Here is an 18,651-nt window from a genome sequence, read left to right as displayed (position 1 = left end):
CCCACTGGAATCGGTAGTTTGCAGTTGATTGTCAATATTCAATTAACCTTTTTGTAATGTTTTATTTTGTTATGAATATGTTACAGAAAGCTGAGCTTGACCTGTCTTACCATTGAATTTACGAATTCGGTTTTGGATCGGCGAATTGCTCTGTACGGCGGAAAGTACATGACACTCATTCTTCATCGACGCTGTTTCCAAAAAAAAAAAAAACCAAGCGCCGAGTAAGGACCGCAAGCTGTGATGTCATCGGTGTAGAAGAAAGAAAATTAATCGATCAGAAAAGGTAGGATCGAATAACGACCAAGACATTTCTCTGAAAACTCATTCATCCAATATCCAGTATAATTGTCTGCTTGATGGAAATTACATGTCATTAACATTTTCGCTGCAGTCGTCGAACGTTACACGTATACCGACAAATTACCAAATTCGGGTTTTCCATTTGCGATATTTTTTCCGGGAATTATCAAAGTCAAACCAATCTTTCAACAGACGGTGGTTTTCCGCTTTTTTCATGTCAGCACTGTCACTCGTTGTAGTATATGAAATTTTCCTTCAACCTGATTACGGTACAGTATGTAACTCACGTACACAAAGTTAACAGTTTCATACGGAAGATGGCAGTTATACGTCATCAATTTTGCATTGAAAATTTTGACTGCCTGCATCCTGACTTCTGACAAATCGGTGAGCACGAGTTGGTCAGTTGTAAAGTGCTCCTCTTCGAGAGGTTCTTTTGTTTTTAAGGTAAGGTGTACCAATTATCGACCTAATCCCAATTATCGACCCTTTCTAGTTGTACATGTTTGATCTTAAGTTATAGAACTGCGGAAAAAGCAATTTTTAGTGTCTAACTTTCTAACAACTGGTTTCAATAATCTAGAAATTCACAATTTGTGCCGTTAATTTAACAATGTTGGAATATATAATAAAAGGGTCAATAACTGGTACACTTACCTTACTCGTACTTCGGAGATTGAAGTGAAGATCGAAACCCCCGTTATGATGTCACAGCTTATCTAGATCATAGATGTAATAGTGTAGTTACTGAACGATCAGATCGGTATCGCGCGAGCTTTCAATCTGATCTTCGTATTTTTGTTATACCTATCAACGAGGTCTCCACCATCAGGACGTTGTAATATTATGGCGAGCTCTATGTTCATGTTTAGGATGAGTTTTCATACATCGGTGAGGTTAGATGGAGAGGGAAATCAAGACGTCAGGTTTGGTTTTTCGCTCTTACACCGTCATCGGCGCAAACAATGATATTGTTATTATTTATGTGGCCGGAAGATCGCGCCCGTATGGAGTCAGAGTTTGTCGTTGAAAGAAGAATCATGTTCACTTATAGATTTCTGCCAGTCACTACTTGAATCTCTGGTTTGCATACTTGGCAATGTTCTCAAATCTACATATTGTCCGAATGAAGCTTCTTGAATTGCTACTTGTACGTATATATTTACGGGGTTTCTTTTTGTAATTTGGAACATATTGTATTGTTTAATAAAAGACCATGAGACTTTACGCGATATAGAATAACGTTTCGATTCAAAAATTTGTATGATACAAGTAAGTCAGTCACAAAGACGAGAATGAGCTTCACCCTGCTTATGCTTCATGCGGAAATATTTATAAATTTCGTTTTCACGTTAACGCGATAAAAATTAGCAACATCTTTCAGCTCTTTAGGTTAGCAATCACAGACCAACGTTTAAAATTCAGCCGTTGCACGTGTTATTCATGCAATTAGCTACAGAATGTATACTCCGTTCGATATTTCATACTCTTGAAAAATTGGTCAATTGATTCAGTAATTCGCGGTGTTTATTAATTAAGATTACAATTGGATAACATGGTTTTTGTTTCTTGGAAATGATAATTTTGTATAATTGTTCCTTCGATTGAATTTTCAATGATCATCGCTTGTCGCACATTCACTTTATCCCAATACCAACAATCCGTTGGTTCACGAGAAGTTCGCGTAAGTCTCAAAACAGCCAAAGTAGTTGACCGCCGCGTCGTAGAGATACTCGAATTGCTCCTGAAATCAAGTGAACCAGTCCGGTTGGTTGTGTTTCCGGTAAAAATTCGCACCGTCTTACCTTCGATTTTACGAATCCAGGATTAGATCGGCGAACAGCTCGGACGGCGGAAATTACGTCGCATTCTCTCTCCATCGCCATTCGTTCCAACATGAAACTGAGCGCCACGTATAGTCCACATGCCGTGACGCCGTCACTGTAAAATAAATGAAATACTACGGCGTCGACAAAGGCGAGCTATCACTGCTGTACTATTTTGCTGCGTTATTTTCCGTAGAGACAAACTCGCGTCAGGACAGATGATTGAAGATTACGTACTTACCGACAAAGCACCAAGACAGGGCCTGCTTTTCTTGGTATTTTTTCCGAGGAATTCCAAAGTGATACCAGCGACTTGACCGTCGGCGGTTTTCCGCCTTCGTCACATCCCCATCCGGTACATGTTATCACGGTTACTGTTTGTAATCTTTCTTCTTCCTAAACCAGAAACGTATTGTCATGTGCACAGGATAGTTGCCTTCGAGGATATGTGGAACGTACTGTTAGGTAGAAAACGCGTTCAAATAAACATATGATAAAATCAAAGATTTAAATGGTGAAACTCAAACGAAGCAAGCTTAAGGTCGTTCGAAATAGATTTTTCATTGAGTTCTCCTGTTGGTGATAAAAATCCAACTTGTAGCTTCGGTGACACTTCTTGATGCCTTGTTTCATCAAGTTTTAGACCTAGCCGTACGTCCCTTACATGTTCGAAATAATAGAGTTCAATCAATAATCAATTTGCCGTTAAATCTGTCGGTTATGTATGTACCTGGGAGGTATCGATAAGCACCAGTTGATGGGTTGTAAAATGTTTATCCTCGAAACTTCTTTCCGTTATCACTTGAAGATAGGGCAACGGGACGCATATCGGTTGGCTTGTTATGATGTCACAAATTGGCGTCTGTGAAAATCACGTATCGGTAATTTTTGTATTCAATGTTAGGGTAACGTCTTGTTAGTTATTTACTCACATCGTCTTGGGGCTTAGCGCTTTGCAACACTATTACCAATTCCACGTTCATTTCTCCAATTATTTTCCACGTTTCACGTAGGGTAGAGGGTGAGGGAAGTTGTGATACCAAATATTGGTTTTTCATTTTTACTCCGACGACGCTTATTATATTACTGTAATTTCCCACCCTGGCGAAACTTGGGGGCTGTTCAAACTCGGACTTGGCGGGATTTACTAAAATTCGAATATTCGATCATTATACAGTTAGAAAAGTTTAATCGATATTCCGACGCATATACTCATGGCACTCTGAAACTGTTGGACCTGGAACAAGTTCAAAACCTTTGTTTCCAATGTTTTCATGAGCGAAGCCTCCTGCTGCCCACATTGATTGTAAAACCCGGTCCTGCCAGACAGCATCTTTGAGCCTGTTGTAGAGTAATGTTATCGTTTTAATCTGATATTGTTCAGCAGATAACAGATCGTTGAATTGTTTAATATTCACCTCTGCATGTCGAGTGGTAGCTGTTGCCTCATTTTATTTATCTGTTCTGGCAAATCGTTGCTACACTGCATTTGCGTTTGTCCAGCAAAAATACTTTCCAAAACTACGAGATGAGCAAGGCAGTACTGTTGGGCGTTGTCCACCATATTGGCACGATCCCCTCGCATTCTCCTGACCACCATTGGCATATCGATTACCTAAATGGTCGTGATTAGGATTCGGATGTTTAGCATTGGCGTAGGAAAACGATGGGGCGGGCGTTGCACCTTACTCACCCTCTCGACGACGGCTTGGCGTAGGCAGATGTCGCACAAAATTATGGTTCCGGTCCTGCCTACTCCTGCACTGCAGTGGACGACCACGGGACCTTTGCCGGCGGGCGTTGCCAGGATCTTTTTAAGGTAAGCGACAAGCGATTGGGTGTACATCGGCACTCCGTGATCCGGCCATCCCGTGTAGTGAAGATGCGTGATCTGTGGGAAAAAGAAAACATTGAGAAATCGTGAGTCGAATGCGACGCGACAGTCACATTTGAGCTTCTTCAACGTACCTCACGCTTATCATTTTGGCATTCTATCTGCAAGGTCCTGACGACATAATCGGCAAGCACTTCGTGGCCTGTGTTCGAGACGATAATATCGCCGTATTTGATATTGCTACCACATTCCGGCCAGTACTTTTCACACTTTGTCTAAAATGTTGATAATCGTATCAATTCACCCCAGCTCGTCTTCTCAGCTCTAAGAAACTTTGGGAATCCATACCTTTCCACTCTCGATTATGTTGGCTACCATGCAAATAACTCGTGCGTTCTCCTGCCAAACCATTTTCCAAAAGTCTTTTACCGTATTCGGTTTTGGTCCTTGTGTCGCGATGTAGGCCCTCGTTTTACGGTAACCCTGTTCAACGATTAAAGATCCATGTGAGCGTGTAACGCGTAAAAGGTTCACAACAAAAATTCTCAACACCATTGTACCTTACCTGTACGTAACTTGCGTTAATATAGTCGGAATAGGGATCATCCGAAACTTTCTCAAGCTCCACTCGGTTTTTGTCATCTGTCAGTAATTATTGTAAAAAAAACAAAACTGTTACAGGAAAATGGGTTAGTGATAAATAAAAGAAGCATGTACTCAAACTAATTCGTAGACTTACACGGTACCCGATCGCTGTATCTGTTCTTCGATTTATTTTCGGGCAATTTTGCATATCGGCACGTCGACAGGAATCCTCTCGGAAATTGCTAACGGAGAATTGTACGTAAAAATTTGCTTGTCTAGCTATTCCATCTAGGTTCTACTCACCGTGTATTGGAATTCAAGCAGTCCACTCGCGAGGGCCTCTTTCGCGTACTCTTCAAATTCTTCGATTTTCACAGGTCGATATTGATCATCGGATTGCACCACGTCAGGTTTACTCTGCTCGGAAACTGAACGTGGCGATAGGTTTGGTGGGGGTGGGGGTGGGTCGATTGATTGCTTCACAGCACACGGAGTCGATGTGATCTTACTAGGTGCACCAAAGTTCACACTCATCGGAAGCGAAACAGTACTGTGCTGATTCTTTTGCATCCCCGGTCTTAGACGGGTTCTTTTATAAAGTGATAAAGTTCAAATGAGAAAAAATTGTATCGGAAAGCCATCTTATTATGGACGAATCAGCGAGGCTTTGAGGTCCGTTGAAATTGTGATTATGGATGATAAAAGTTCTCTTACCGAAAATAAATGAGTAATAGAATTGTCATGGTTAATGGGATGACGAGTAGAAGCCAAAGTAGATTCTGTTTTTGAGGTTTTTCTTGTAGGCTTCGTATAGCGGTGAACCTGGGAAGGTCATCCGTCTCCTTGGAGAACGAGTCATTTACTCGAACCTCAATTTTAAAATACTCTTTAGAAAGTAAGAGACAATTATCCACGAAGCGAACAGTTTTGCTCATAGAAATATTCACGATTTTCGGTTCGTTGTCAGTTACCTGAAAGGAGGAAAGTGTACGGACTGAGTCTCGTCGGAGGTGTTGATCCTTACGATCAGTTGAACTCATTTACCTTAATATCATTCATCAGTATTACTTCGGAATTCAAGTGTTTTTCCAATGACGGTTTTGAATCTTTTCGCTCGCAGGTTAAAAATCTTTTTACGGTCACGTGGAGCATCGTATTTCGCGTCGCATTAATTAGCGCAGGAATCCTGAGTCGGATGGTATTTTCGTCACGTTTTATGTCGAGTTTGTTTGTACTCTCGAAAGCAAGGCTTGGCTTTACTGAAACGTTACGGCGGACTGATACGCTTTCAACGTTGCGCTGATTTACCGCCTTAACAGAAATGCGGTACCGTGACGCGGTCGCGACGTTTATTGTTGTTTGGTATTCTTTCTGCTTCTCTGTTACGTCATAATTCTGCGTTATTGGATACAGGTACGTCGGATCTGCGATTAGGTTCGTACTCAAAATTTCGACGTTGATGCAGAATTTCGCGATGGTTACCGGAGTAAACGACGGATGTCTCCATTTCAATATCACCGTTCCATAAGTTTGGGGGTGCGCTGTCAAGTTCAGAGGTTTGCCAGGTGCTGAGGACGGTAAAAATATTTATCGCAGGCGCATGTACAACTCGAAACTTATTTTTTTTAAGTATCGATTCAATAAAATGTAGGAGTCGAGGATACAGCCCAGCATTATAAAATGAAACTATTTAACTTACGCTTCTTAAACCAGTCGTCCATGTTAAACGTAACATTGTCCGGGCTTCCTGGTTCCTCCACGTTCTTGTTTTTCGCCGAAACCTGCAATTCAAATATCAACAAACTCCGTCGCTCAAACCAGTAAAACGTTGAGATTGCAATGCATTAACTAAAAGCTGTACTGTAACCTCGACCGAAGAACCTGGTTTGAAGTTAACATTTTTCAAGCAGACGTATTCCGTCCACAGCTCGCATTTCAACTCTCCATCGGAAAGTTTGTAAGTCCGATTTAGGAACGTATGTTTTCCTAGATAAACTAATACGATGTAGGATTCAATTTCGCTCGCGCTCCTTTCTGTATGTTTCCACCGTAGAGAGGTGGTATTTTTCTTTAAATCGACTTCGTATGCCTCCAAACCTTTGACTGGCTTTGGTGCTGAAACGCGTTGAATTACAAGTCCTAATTTAATGCGGTGTTGAAATATTCTGCATTATTTTTCACGATTCTCAGCATATTATGATATAATTCGGTACAGATTCTCACCGGTCGGTGGTGACCTCCAAGTCAGTTCTGCATATACGTTATGATTCTCTGAGGCTGTTTCGGCATCTCTCAAGATATAAGCTCGGACATTGTAATTCGTATACGGTTCCAGTTTAAGCTGTTTCAAATCGTAATAGAAATTTGTAGCGTTGACGGTCACCGTTATAGGCTTTTCTTCCGGTCCGTCCACTTTTTCGATGCACAATTTTGTGGCTCCGTGACGGCCTGAAATTGTCGTGCAATCCTCAGGCGCCTTCCATTCGAGGCGATCTTCTTCCTCATTGAATCGTAGATGGCTGATTTTTGCCGTGGGTATACCTGGTGACATCAAGAAGATGCGTTAATGATTATGAGAAAAATTTCGTACATTGCGGAACGTTGGAAGAATTCGTTGATGCGATACCTACTCTTTTCAAGTGTTCGAAATGTGACCGTTGACGGCCTTTTCGGGTTCGCAGGTTTGGCGATCACCGTTGCCGTGTAAAGCGCGTAGGGATTCAATTCTTTGAGGATCACAGAAGTATTCGTCACTTCGTATGATGCCTCGTCCTCACACGGCGACGATTTTCCGAGGTTCTTGCAACCGAACAACTCATCTCTCTGAGGACGCGGAAATCGCATGGTTTTACAAAACGGAATAAACAATTCGACGGTCTTCTCGAAATTGAAACGTTGCTCTTTTTTTCGCAGCTTATTTCTCCACAGATGAATGATGTCGATAATTATTTTGATAGTTAACGAGCCGGTTTTACCTTAATTGTGACGGTGTAGTTGAGGATTTCATTTTTGTCAACAGGGGGATCCCATTTCAATTCAATGACATCTTCCGATTTATTTTGGGAAATCAAGTTTCGTACTTTTCCTGGTATTGTAATCATATTGAAAAATACTGCTCAGAAAAATATAGTTAATCTTTGCTCAAACTATCCAGCACTATCTCGTTTGAGCAGCTTGGATGGTTGAAACTCATTAATTGGGTCTATCTATACCTGGTTTACATAACGGTGGTGAGAGCTCGAGGTCAGCACACCCCTTATCGCAAAATCCAGTTGTCTTGTTGCAGGGTTCGGCATCATTGCAAATTCCATATTTTGGAAAATCGTGTCCGTAGAAGCCATCGAGACATTCTACGAGTGACAAGTAATCAGAATCTCATGATGCAAACGCTCACTCGATTGTTGTAACTCACCTTTTACACACTCGTTAGCAATATCCGTATGACCTTGATCAGAAACACAACCGTTAGAGCGACAAATTATCCATCCTGCGTCAAAGTTTGTTTCCGGCGATTGTTTCGCTTTTTCTGTCTCACCATGGAATTTATGATCTTCTGGAAGAAGCGATAATTATTTTCCGTTCACGAAGAACTTGTTTTATTTAAAGTTGAAACTCACGGATTGTATCGGCATGATTTCTTTCTTTTGGCAAATATATTACCGCATTCTCGGTGACGTTATTAGACAGTTTTTGACAATTGATTTTGGGCCAAGTGTTCGAGTTCTTTTCTCGATAAATAGTTACGGTCGATTTTCTTGTACTGTGCGAACGAAGGTATTTTTGACTTTGTTCGGAAATCGTTGTACAATCGTGAAAAGCTTCAATTTTCGTAGTAGCATGGGATGACTCAACCTCTGATTCGCACATTCGGAAATTATCGATTGCCCAGTAACCCCTTTCTCCATCTTGATTTATAAAGGTTTGCACTTCCAGTTTTACTAGTTTCGTGATGTCTGCCGATAACACCTCTATTTTGAACGATTCCCACAGCACAGTTTCACCGTATCTAGATGTTTCTCCTTTTCTTGATATATTTTTTAACGGAAATCTATTCTTATCTGCATCTACCAGGGTAATATTTAATGTGCATTCGGAGCAAAGGCTAACCAGTAGTTTCATACATAATTTTTGGTCATGTTGATTGAACGCAGCAGTAGATAAGATGGTATTTTTCTGTGTCGTCAACCAATAATCGTCTGTAAATAATTGGGGTGTAAATAGCTAAGAACATTAAGAGAGATTGTGCAATTATATTTCAGATGTATGATAAAACAAGATAATTGTCTTGTGCTTACAAAGGTGGAATCGAATGCGAGTTTCTTTGTTGCTTCGAACTAGAATGTGTTTCACGTTATACCAGTTCTCAAAATTGCATTCCAAGAATGGCTTGATATCAGTACCGTTGAAAACCTTTATCGAGCGGTCACTGCTGTTCCATGATAATCCAAACGTACGCCATTCGTACGGGTGAAAAATATCTTCGTTGTGCTGTATGTAAATGAAATGGTTTTACGTGAGTACCGAAGTGTCGAATATCCTAAAGGGAACGAATTCGTCACGACGCTACCTGATTTCAAGAATTTCTTACTCAGTAAAAATATAGTCGAGACAAAATGGACGTCAATGCTTCGTAAGTATAAGATTAATTCATTACCTCCGACTTGATTTTAGTGTTGCATCCCACGTTCTGCTTCTTTTTCTCTTTCTTGGGTATTCCCTTTTCGCAGGACGCAATACTCGATATATTCCCGTTGTTAACCGCGAGGCTTATCCAAAAGCATGACGACTTCGTTGCATTTTTAGTTTCGCATAAAACTACTTGAACTGAACGTCTTCCTCGGGCTGAGAAAAATACGCTGCCGAACCCCTCTGGCACCTCACCGACAGGTTGAAATTCATTTTTGCTAAGTGAGTTCTCAAAGACGTATTCTTTGAAATCTGAAAGTTCCCGATAATCATCTGTGTAATTTTACTACGGTATATTGTCTGCAAGTAAAGTAGCGGACGTGCGTTAGCAAGACTGTGTCATTATAACTTCATCCGGTTACCGCAAGGTTGCATTACACATGACTGATATTTCCATATTATCATATATTATAAATTCTGTGTTAATCGTAATATAATTAATAACGAATAAATTTTTTTAATGTCATGACCGATCAGTTCCATTTACCTTCCCATCGATAGTCGAACGCGGGACCCATTGGCTTTGTATTAGACTTGGCTAATGTCCAATCACCGGTTTTTGCCCAATGTATTTTGCAACGCAATTTATCCCAAATTGCACATCCGAAGTCCTTATCTGACGCTGTGTTCTTCGGCAGAAAATCTGAAAGAGTTTCTAATCAGGATTTTTGCCACAATTGCACTTGCCTCGCGCTGGTGCAACACAAGACAATTTGGATCATACAACACTGCTCAAAATTTGTAGATATTCTACAATTGATATCAAATTTTTGAACTCACTGGCCAAATTATTCCTTGTCTCGTCAGGTTCAAAGTCCTTCTTGGAATTCCATATCAACGCAGCGTCGTCGAAATCTGACACGCAAGTCACATTTCTTGTCGCTCCATTTTCTATCGTAGGATGGCGCAGCAAAACTAGCTCTTCGAAACTCTGTAGAACCATAAAAGACAGCAAAAACGTCAGGGTGGTAAGGGAATTGTAAGAGGAATCCATTTTCACTCAGTTATTAGATTTCTATCTAGTTTTCACCATCCGTTTCTACAATTCCGTCATTACGGATGAAATATTCACACACTGCGGCTTTTATTCGTTCTCTCGATTGTAGAATTTAACACCAAGAAAACTTCCACAACAACTTGCTAATCACATTTACGTCTAACTCACGGCCAAGTATCATTTTACATTTGAACGTTGTGATCAGACGCGAAGGAACGATACAATTTGCAATCACGGAGTATAAAATCTGTTTATTTTAAACGCAAACCATCTGACGACTCTGAGACAACTTCACCAACTGTCGGTTAGTCAGTCAATATAATAGCACAGAGAAAACTGAGCAACATGTTGTCAACTTCCGGTTTGTGTCACCGCGATAAGCAAATATAAATGCACCTATTCGCACTCGTGTATTGTATAACAACTTAACATTGTTCAACAATACACACCAATGGACAGCCGCTACTGACACAAGTCATTCCGGCGTTGTAGTCGAGGAACAATCTCTCTAACTATCTGAAGCTTTGTTGGAATGACATGATCCTTGCGGTCCATCGAGTCATCGGAGTCCTTAGTCATTTGCATTCCGAAAACTCGGAGCTTATTCAAAACGGAGAAATGAAACAACAAACGGTCCTGTTCGACTTGATACACTTTATTCGAAGTACATTATGTGCATAATATATACCTATGTAATACGTACAGTATAATCCATTACAAAATATCTTGTGTATATGTGAAAAATTGTACAATTTCGTTATAACGGAATTTATAGTACCTAGTATGACGACATTGTCAATAATAATAATAATAATTAATCTTGAAAGCATAAATAATTGCTAGCGAAAGAAATTCATACTCCTGGGTGGGATAAAACATATTATACAATAGACACGTTGATATTCTTAATCCTAATATAATATATGATAATTTTCGTGCGAGAATCGAATCGTGAACAATGGTAAATAGATTCAGGGTGAAAAATTTGGTATCCAGGAATGGACGCGTCTGTGTCGCGCCAAATCGCATCTCGGTGCGACGAGGGCGAGAAGAGCCAATGTCGCACCGAGCACAGAAACTCCGCATAACGCGCCGGCCGTCACATCGTGCAGAGGTGTTCCCCATCGGGGTGCCTTAACGGCCATCAATAAAAGACCCGCGCAACTCAGCGCTGACAATGCCGCGAGTCCAAGACCGGTCCAGGTTCGCTTGAGACTTCTGCAGGCACCGGCTAACGCGCAACAAGCCCCGCATCCGGCTGCGCTGTCGAAGTAGTATCTGAAAAAAATAGTTACAATGCGTTACGTAGTCAGCCGTTATCAAGGTGTCCTACCGTGCATGGACTCGACGGAAAAGGCCATGATGGATTTTGTTGATCAGAGTTTATGCGATGACTGCTGAAGGTGAATGCTTAAGTCAAAGGTCTACGAAACGACTTTTTCAACGTCTCACCTTCGTCCCTGAGTCCAGGAAAGGTAGAGAGATAATCCACAAGTCAGTATTCCAACCAGGATCAAGAGAAGAGGAGCGTTTCTCCTCTCGTGCTTGTCAACTCCACTTGCCAGCGTTGTGTTAGCTTCACTATTTGGCGGCGACAGTGGAGGAACCTGTTAGCAAAAAAACAGATGTTGGTAGAAGGCTGTCACCAAAATGACGATATCTTAGTTGACCTGAGGTTACTCACCACAGCGGTTCTTGCAACGAAGGCACTTTCGACGCTTTGGTACCCGCTTCTTTTCTGGCTTTCCGATACCGCAGGGACGACTTGATACCTCGGTGAACTGCAGATCATCGGTACCGATTCTGGGCCGGACTCGAGGTACGCGTACCTTGGCGGTGGCTCGCATCTTACCAGCTCGGTCAGGTCGACCGGAGCCGTCTCGACGTAACGGAGTCTTCCGCAGTTGCTGGCTGGGCAAATATCTTGCGGAAGTCGGATCGCTCCGACCTCTGTCAATGGTAGACAGCGACGTGCCGATGGCTCCTTGTTTGGCGTCGAGGTCTGTGGTCTGGTTGGCGAAAATGTTCGACTCTGTGGCGTTCCCTGCGGCGTTCCTCGCGTTCCTGGACTCAAAGTGCGGCCTGCCGGAGTGGATGGATTAGTCTCACCGTTCTGGTTAGGTTCGAGCTTGGTAAGAGCATGCCAAGATACTTGTCGGGGTGTTTCGAATCAAACGCGACGATACGAGAGAGTTGACTTTGTATCCGCGACTTCGACACTTCACGAAGTCAAGTTGCAAATTCTTGTACGGATGATTTTTCATGATTCTAAGTGAGACTTCGAGTGGAATATACGTCAATAAAAATTGTCAGTGAATTTGGATAGCTCTAATCGAGTTGGAAATTGATATGAATTGGATTGACTTTCCAATATACGATATTCAGCGTTCGGATATTTTCGTGAAAGTGATAACTTTTCAATAATTACTCGGAAGATATTGTCTGCGAATGATTTATTCAATTTTATTTACCCGAGGGTGAGCTTCCCGGTGTGAGTGCCCGTCTATGAGGAGTGCCGGAGGTGTTTTGGGGCTGATGACTCCTTTTCGGTGACAGAGTTCGTTCCTCGGAACGCGATCTTACTTTTCTCGGGGTAGTCAGTATCTCGTGGAGTTTCTGAGTGGCCGGATTGTTGCGGGGCGATGTCGAGGATCCCCCGTTTCTTTCGGGAAGTGCCGGGGGGTCATCATCCTGCAACGGAACCCTTGCGTACCTTCCTGGAGACGTTTGAAAGGATTACAATGAATAAAATACGTATTCAAGTATACTTTGAAACATGTATTGGAACGTCTTCAAACCTCGCGAATAAACCCTGCCACCGTTCGCCCACGCATTGTTATCCCTTTCCTGTGGCTGGGACTTTGAAAACGTCTGTTCGCCTGGTATCTCAGCGTAACGTCCCGCGTTTCCGGTGTGATTATGAACCTGAACGACCCGCCGTTCGTCGTGGTTGGTCACCGGTCCGGAACGGGGGGAGACGAAGGTTCCTGAGTTTTGTAGCTGGCCAGGTGAATAAGCGTACCTGGCTGACCCGTGACGCTGAAGCTGTTCGTCGGGGATGAAGTCGTACTTCGAGGATACTCGATTCTGGCCGAATTGCTGATGCGGCGTCTCGTCGACGGGAAGACTGGCGTACCTTCTATGCTGCTGGGGGTTTGCAGGGTGGCGATTCAGAGGCTGCCCGACATCGCGTTCCTGCAGGTAAACGTACCGTTCACCTCCGTCGCCAATCGGCTGGTGAAAACCTGGGTTACTTTGTCCGCAATGCGTTTCTTCCGGAAGCAGTGCTGGTGGAGGCGGGGGCAGCTCGTCACCTTGGAACTGGAGTGGTGGTGGCAGGTCGTCAGGTATGAACTCCGACTGACGACAGAACGACGGATTCGTGTAACAGTGGACCCGAGTTGGGTCGTTTGCTTCCCCCATCTTCCGACTATTCTTCTAATCCGAATATGTGATTTACACTTCGGTCTAGTTCTTCAAGAGGATCAGGAGCACGCTGCTGCGGTACGATACTCTCGGTTCGATCATCTCCAGAGCGACGAATACCGTCGAGAAACGGTGTACGATCTCTTTCGGTATTACGCTCGTACGATCTTCAATACTTTTTCTACACATTTCAACGCTACGTTTTCAACCATGCGGACAGAGTCATTTTTATCACATAATTACCACCTATTATCAGCAACGAAGAAACGTTCACTGGGTACTAGCTACTTCACTGTGTTCAACGGATATCGAGAGGCGTCTAGTAAAACGTGAACTAGCCACCTTCGTGTCTGGATTGTGACTGGCCTGCTGCCACCATTCCGTTCCATTCCGTTGCAGCAGATGCTTAGGGGCTCTCCATTATCGTTCGTATATTTGTGTATGTTCACTCGTACGACACGCTTTGCCAGCGTTGCTCTCTCTTTCTCTCTCTCTCTCTCTCTCTCTCTCTCTCTTTGCGCGTGTGCGTGTGTGTTTGACCGTTTTCGTATAGTACTTCTATACTCTGTACGTCGAGGGGTTGTCGCGGGGTTCATTCCCCGTCATGCAACGACCGCTTGGGCCCGGTGTTTTTCTACGTGGGGGTAAATATCGATGGGACGGGGGGAACGGTCCTGACGGTATTAACCTACACTCCGCTCAAGGAACATTTCATCTTCGATAAAGGATCTTTACCAAGTTTTTTTTACACCGTCTTCGGTTTATAGCTTGACGTTTTATAAATCAAGAGGGCACGTTTAACGATTCTCTTTGTATTTGCGTAACATTTTATTCCAACGTTTCGTTAAGTTTTAAATTGTTTTGAATTTTAGAGACTAGCTATTCGACTTACGAAAGTGAAATTGAACGCGAGAACAGAGTCGGGAAACGATAGTTACGAACTGGTCTTTCGCTTACAAGGCGAACAAGTGGATAAAAATGAAAATATTATATGATTTCAAGATCGTTTTTATCGAAACTCACGTCGGGTCTGTAATCGGAGCTCTGGATGAGGAGGTTGTGGAGTTGATTTTCGACAGCTGCGTCGACCGTTGGACGCGTGCCTCGATCGGGGCCCAGCTGCCCGAACGCAATACATACTTGTAGACCTTTTCTTCACCCGTCGCGTTTGTCTCGACTACAACGACGATGACTGTGCCATGTTCCTACGGTTTTATTGGCTTCGCAATAAATCGGGTTTAAAACGACCGCGAAAAGCGTTTCAATTAAAACGCGAGGTTGTTGCCCGATCGGCACGACGCCACGGAGAGTTCAACGGCGAAAGGTGCAGGGGACTGATTTTCTATCGGTGAATGAAATCGATTTGGTTTTTCATATTTTCGATGTCGTTACACGGTTTGTATATATGGGGCAATCTGTACGATTTCAACCTGAGTCTGACCCTTGACCTCTCGGATTGGAACCACGATTTTTTTATACGATTGTTCTCACTTTGAAAGGCGTTCGGGGGTTTTTTTGTTTTTTTTTCTTCTCATACATTCGAATTTTCTGCAACCTTTTGAAACGATTTCATTGTTCGACATATTTAAAAAATCTGGAAAATCGTTTGTCAGGTATGAAAATTTATAAGCTCGTAGCCTGAGTAGGGAGATTTTTCTTTCTTACTGTTTTCAAGCTTTTTCCGAAAAAAAAACGCTAAAAAAATTAGAATCGGAAGTCATTTAACTTTGGATGGTTGCTGAAAAATTATCGTACGTCACACCGGATTTTTGAAAATGTTTCTTATTTTTCGCAACAGTTTTTTTTTTCTTCTTTTTTTTTATAATAAAAAAAAATTTCCAATGGTTAAAGGGCTCGGAAAAAAACATTATTTTGCTGTTTTAAAATGGCTTTCAGGGTGTTGGTTTTTCAATATACATGTAAGTATATTTCGTTTATTTCGGTTTAATGAATTGTAGACAATCCTAGAGATGCGAAGTAACGATTTTTTTCTAAACATGCGTTGTTGTAGTGACGTTACTCTCGCTTCAACCTTATTTGTGGAGGTAAAAATATAAAAAGATTAAAAAATCAAAAGGCTGCAATATTATAGAATTTTAAAAAAATGGAAAACTTAATATATCAAATTTAAAAATGGTGGAAATCGAATTATGGAGAAGTAAAAGATTAGAATCGTCAGAACATGGAATGCCAAACTTAGAATCGACAGAATCCCTCTCAATGATATAGAATCGTATACAGATTATCGATTTTGTTGTACCATGTTCTGACCTTTCTGTATTTCGACGTACTATGTTTTTTAATTTTCCGTACTCGAACTTTCCACATTTATAAATTCTAGGAATAAGATTTTCCCGTCTATAAAAATTCGATATTCTTATCGTTCTGTCAATCAGTAATTGTATTTTTTTGCTCCTACTCAACCTCATTCGTATACCTGCACTTCGCGATCGATTAAGCAGTTCTTTGCCTTGAAACTTGGTTCGTTTCTCTGCTACTTTTTTCATTCGTCCGCACCGTTCGATTTATCGGGAAAAACCGACGTTGATCCGTTCGTCGATACCGCATCGTTCATGTATGTTATTTTGTAAAAACTTTAACACAACGGTCCAGTTTTCTCCTTCGGTGTAAAAATATCGGCTTTACAGTCGAACGCGTATATCGATCAGCAAAAAGATCTGAGGATGGATAGGGAGAGATAAAAATACGTTGCGCCGAAACTGATGGCAATTTTTTCCAGCCATCTCAAATTGTTCGCTATCCGCATGCACCGACCGTAAGCAATGAGAAATGTAGCGCCGAATCAGGCACTCGCTTACACGGCATTATTAAACCGTAGAAATTCGTACTTTTTAGAAAAGTCTCGCGCTCTGATACGCGAAAGTGATTTTTGACAATAAATTCACTTAGATATTTATATATATATGTATATATATATGTTTATAATGTCATACGTTTACACACGTTCGAGTATATAATCCATGTTTATTTTCAAGTTTTTGTACGGACTTTCACCGCAGGAATTGGGTCTGAAATAAGTAATGGGAAGAAGGTTGACTTGATTATTATTAAAAAAAAAAACAAGAAAGAATTTTGCCATATATTTCAGGAATAAGAAACCGCATACGTGGAATCTGGTTTTGCAACAGTCTGTCTTGACTATCGTGTTCAGTAATATCGTGGCTACGTCAGGGAAGACCGATAAATTTGGGGAAAAAAAATTGGTCAGGGAAAAAAAGAGATGATCAAACTTCTAATAAATGGCTGGAAAGGAAAATCAAAAATTCTTATTTTATCGTTGCAAAAAAAAAAAAAAAAACATGTGTGACAGCTACACGTGACAGGAGTGAAATTTTTCGGCATTACGAACAATACCGCGTAGCGTATATTATAATGTATTCGTAGCACTAATCAAGACAGTGAGACCTTTAGTCTCAGGAAAAATTTGACAACTCGTCAGAGAAAAGTCGGGGGAATTTTTATGTGGGTATAAAGTGACCAACGTAATATATTTTTCGGAAAACAGAAACTTGTTTCCCGTTGATTTCCTGATTCGTTATGTTGATTATTGTTATTATTACATATATATATATATATATATTTTTATTTTTATTTTTTCGTACCTGCTTGTTATCCTTTGTCAATGAAAAATTGGAAAGAATAAATTATTATGGTCGTCTGCTATGGTGTATAATGATTGTCTCACGAGTTATTGTTACAGTCACGAGTCGTGACACTGAAACTCAGTGGTTATAATCATACGCGAGCGGAAATACCTTCAGATAGCGCGCATTCTATATGCTCGCGATGAGCCTTTCGTATTTAGATGTTAAGAATAGAGAAGAAAAATTCAACGCATATAATAACATACTGACAAACAAATCCGGTAATAAACCTGGATTAAACTTAGTTTAAATCATTTTCACGCTTCCGTTGTTAGTTTTCTTCTTTTCATTTTCGTTCCTATCTCTTTTCTTGTATATAAAAACTTTTATGTATACGTATACAGATGTGCTTAAATAGTGTAATATATAAGTAATTACTGTCCCGGTATGACCTCGTTTTCCATATGCTCAAGAGTACCGTTCCCGCGTCTTTTGTCGCGCGATTTTTAAACGACATTAAAGAAAGAAAGAAATAAATACGACGAAGAAAAGACAAACAGATGTATATGTAAAAAAAGAAAAAAAAAAAAAAATGATCGAGTCATTTATTTAATAGACCTCTCACAGATTTCGCCAACACTGTGAGAGACTTGAAGACGTTAAAAATCGCACCTAGCGATTGACGGTACGTGACACTGTAGATGTGCAATCTATTCAGGCGAAGACGTAAAAAGATTCGGTGTGTAAGACGTTCGATAAGTGGGTCAAGTGCTGCCCAACGATCATCTAACTGCATCGACTAATGGTTTGTTTTACTTGGATTTCAGATTAGTCGGGCGATGAGCATCGATTTGGATTCGATTTACCTTTCGGCAGTACGGTGAGTGTTCATTAATTACACGAGTGTAAAATTTGCGATTTTATTAGACGCCGTTATTGGAGATTATTTTACACTTGAATTCAGTAGCGAGTAGAGTTGTACGAAAATTAAACGAATACAAAGAAATAAATGTACGTATTGCGATGCAGTCGTGAATTGAGATGAAAAAAAAAAATTAATTATTTCGACACAAACTATATGTTATATGTGTCTTTGCAACGTATCGTGGACATTTTTATACAAGCGGTATCCTTTGTTCCACGACGCCCGGCGGATATAAGTTGCCTCTAATCATTATCTGTACAAAGGTCTCTCAGCACCGACAATAAAGGTTACAGTGTACATAGTCGTATACACAAGCGTGATCCTCGAAATACCATACCATGCTCTATGGGTGGTAAAGCTGCCTTCACACCTGCCGTCGTTGAAGAAAAAAAAAAAAAAAAATTACTAGTGAAACTGATCTATCAGTCGATTAATTGTTTTTAAAAAAAATTTTTTTTTTTTTG

At 41.1% G+C, this 18,651-nt stretch overlaps 2 protein-coding genes across 6 annotated transcripts; both read right to left on the bottom strand.

Moving 5' to 3' along the window:
• Positions 1 to 1,808: 1,808 nt before the first annotated feature.
• On the bottom strand, positions 1,809 to 10,521 carry LOC124178346. Of its 4 annotated transcripts, none has more exons than XM_046561603.1 (27): positions 10,015 to 10,521; positions 9,722 to 9,877; positions 9,203 to 9,486; positions 8,844 to 9,036; positions 8,166 to 8,744; positions 7,961 to 8,101; positions 7,761 to 7,898; positions 7,524 to 7,639; positions 7,179 to 7,371; positions 6,772 to 7,089; positions 6,416 to 6,663; positions 6,248 to 6,329; positions 5,593 to 6,116; positions 5,263 to 5,519; positions 4,852 to 5,137; positions 4,703 to 4,790; positions 4,529 to 4,605; positions 4,312 to 4,446; positions 4,098 to 4,238; positions 3,823 to 4,020; positions 3,548 to 3,744; positions 3,367 to 3,470; positions 3,062 to 3,276; positions 2,860 to 2,991; positions 2,371 to 2,525; positions 2,109 to 2,244; positions 1,809 to 2,047 (listed from the first exon to the last, which is right to left on the bottom strand). In XM_046561603.1, the coding sequence occupies exons 1-27, from the start codon at positions 10,226 to 10,228 to the stop codon at positions 1,973 to 1,975; spliced, it is 5,382 nt and encodes a 1,793-aa protein (XP_046417559.1). In that variant the 5' UTR covers positions 10,229 to 10,521; the 3' UTR covers positions 1,809 to 1,972. The 4 variants fall into 4 exon arrangements, with proteins under 4 accessions (XP_046417559.1, XP_046417562.1, XP_046417561.1 ...); XM_046561606.1 differs by having other exon boundaries at positions 3,385 to 3,470; XM_046561605.1 differs by having other exon boundaries at positions 7,961 to 8,098.
• Positions 10,522 to 10,877: 356 nt separating this feature from the next.
• Positions 10,878 to 14,057, bottom strand: LOC124178101. 2 transcript variants are annotated; one of them, XM_046561245.1, is made up of 5 exons: positions 13,030 to 14,057; positions 12,703 to 12,948; positions 11,916 to 12,316; positions 11,684 to 11,838; positions 10,878 to 11,509 (listed from the first exon to the last, which is right to left on the bottom strand). In XM_046561245.1, the coding sequence occupies exons 1-5, from the start codon at positions 13,652 to 13,654 to the stop codon at positions 11,203 to 11,205; spliced, it is 1,734 nt and encodes a 577-aa protein (XP_046417201.1). In that variant the 5' UTR covers positions 13,655 to 14,057; the 3' UTR covers positions 10,878 to 11,202. The 2 variants fall into 2 exon arrangements, with proteins under 2 accessions (XP_046417201.1, XP_046417203.1); XM_046561247.1 differs by having other exon boundaries at positions 11,916 to 12,313.
• Between the last annotated feature and the right edge of the window lie 4,594 nt (positions 14,058 to 18,651).

This window comes from Neodiprion fabricii, chromosome 3 (assembly GCF_021155785.1).
Source record: "Neodiprion fabricii isolate iyNeoFabr1 chromosome 3, iyNeoFabr1.1, whole genome shotgun sequence".
NCBI lineage: Eukaryota > Metazoa > Arthropoda > Insecta > Hymenoptera > Diprionidae > Neodiprion > Neodiprion fabricii.
The sequence above is the reverse complement of the archived record's forward strand: the minus strand, read 5'-3'. Positions and strand labels throughout refer to the sequence as shown.

Coding starts and splice junctions, on each gene's coding strand:
- LOC124178346 (XM_046561603.1), bottom strand. CDS start 10,228: ATGGATTCCTCTTACAATTCCCTTACCACCCTGACGTTTTTGCTGTCT. Junction 8,102..8,165: donor AAATCATGCCGATACAATCC/GTGAGTTTCAAC, acceptor CGCTTCTTCCAG/AAGATCATAAATTCCATGGT. Junction 3,277..3,366: donor AGGTTTTGAACTTGTTCCAG/GTCCAACAGTTT, acceptor TTCGAATTTTAG/TAAATCCCGCCAAGTCCGAG.
- LOC124178101 (XM_046561245.1), bottom strand. CDS start 13,654: ATGGGGGAAGCAAACGACCCAACTCGGGTCCACTGTTACACGAATCCG. Junction 11,839..11,915: donor TCGTTGCAAGAACCGCTGTG/GTGAGTAACCTC, acceptor TTTTGCTAACAG/GTTCCTCCACTGTCGCCGCC. Junction 11,510..11,683: donor TCCTGGACTCAGGGACGAAG/GTGAGACGTTGA, acceptor TATTTTTTTCAG/ATACTACTTCGACAGCGCAG.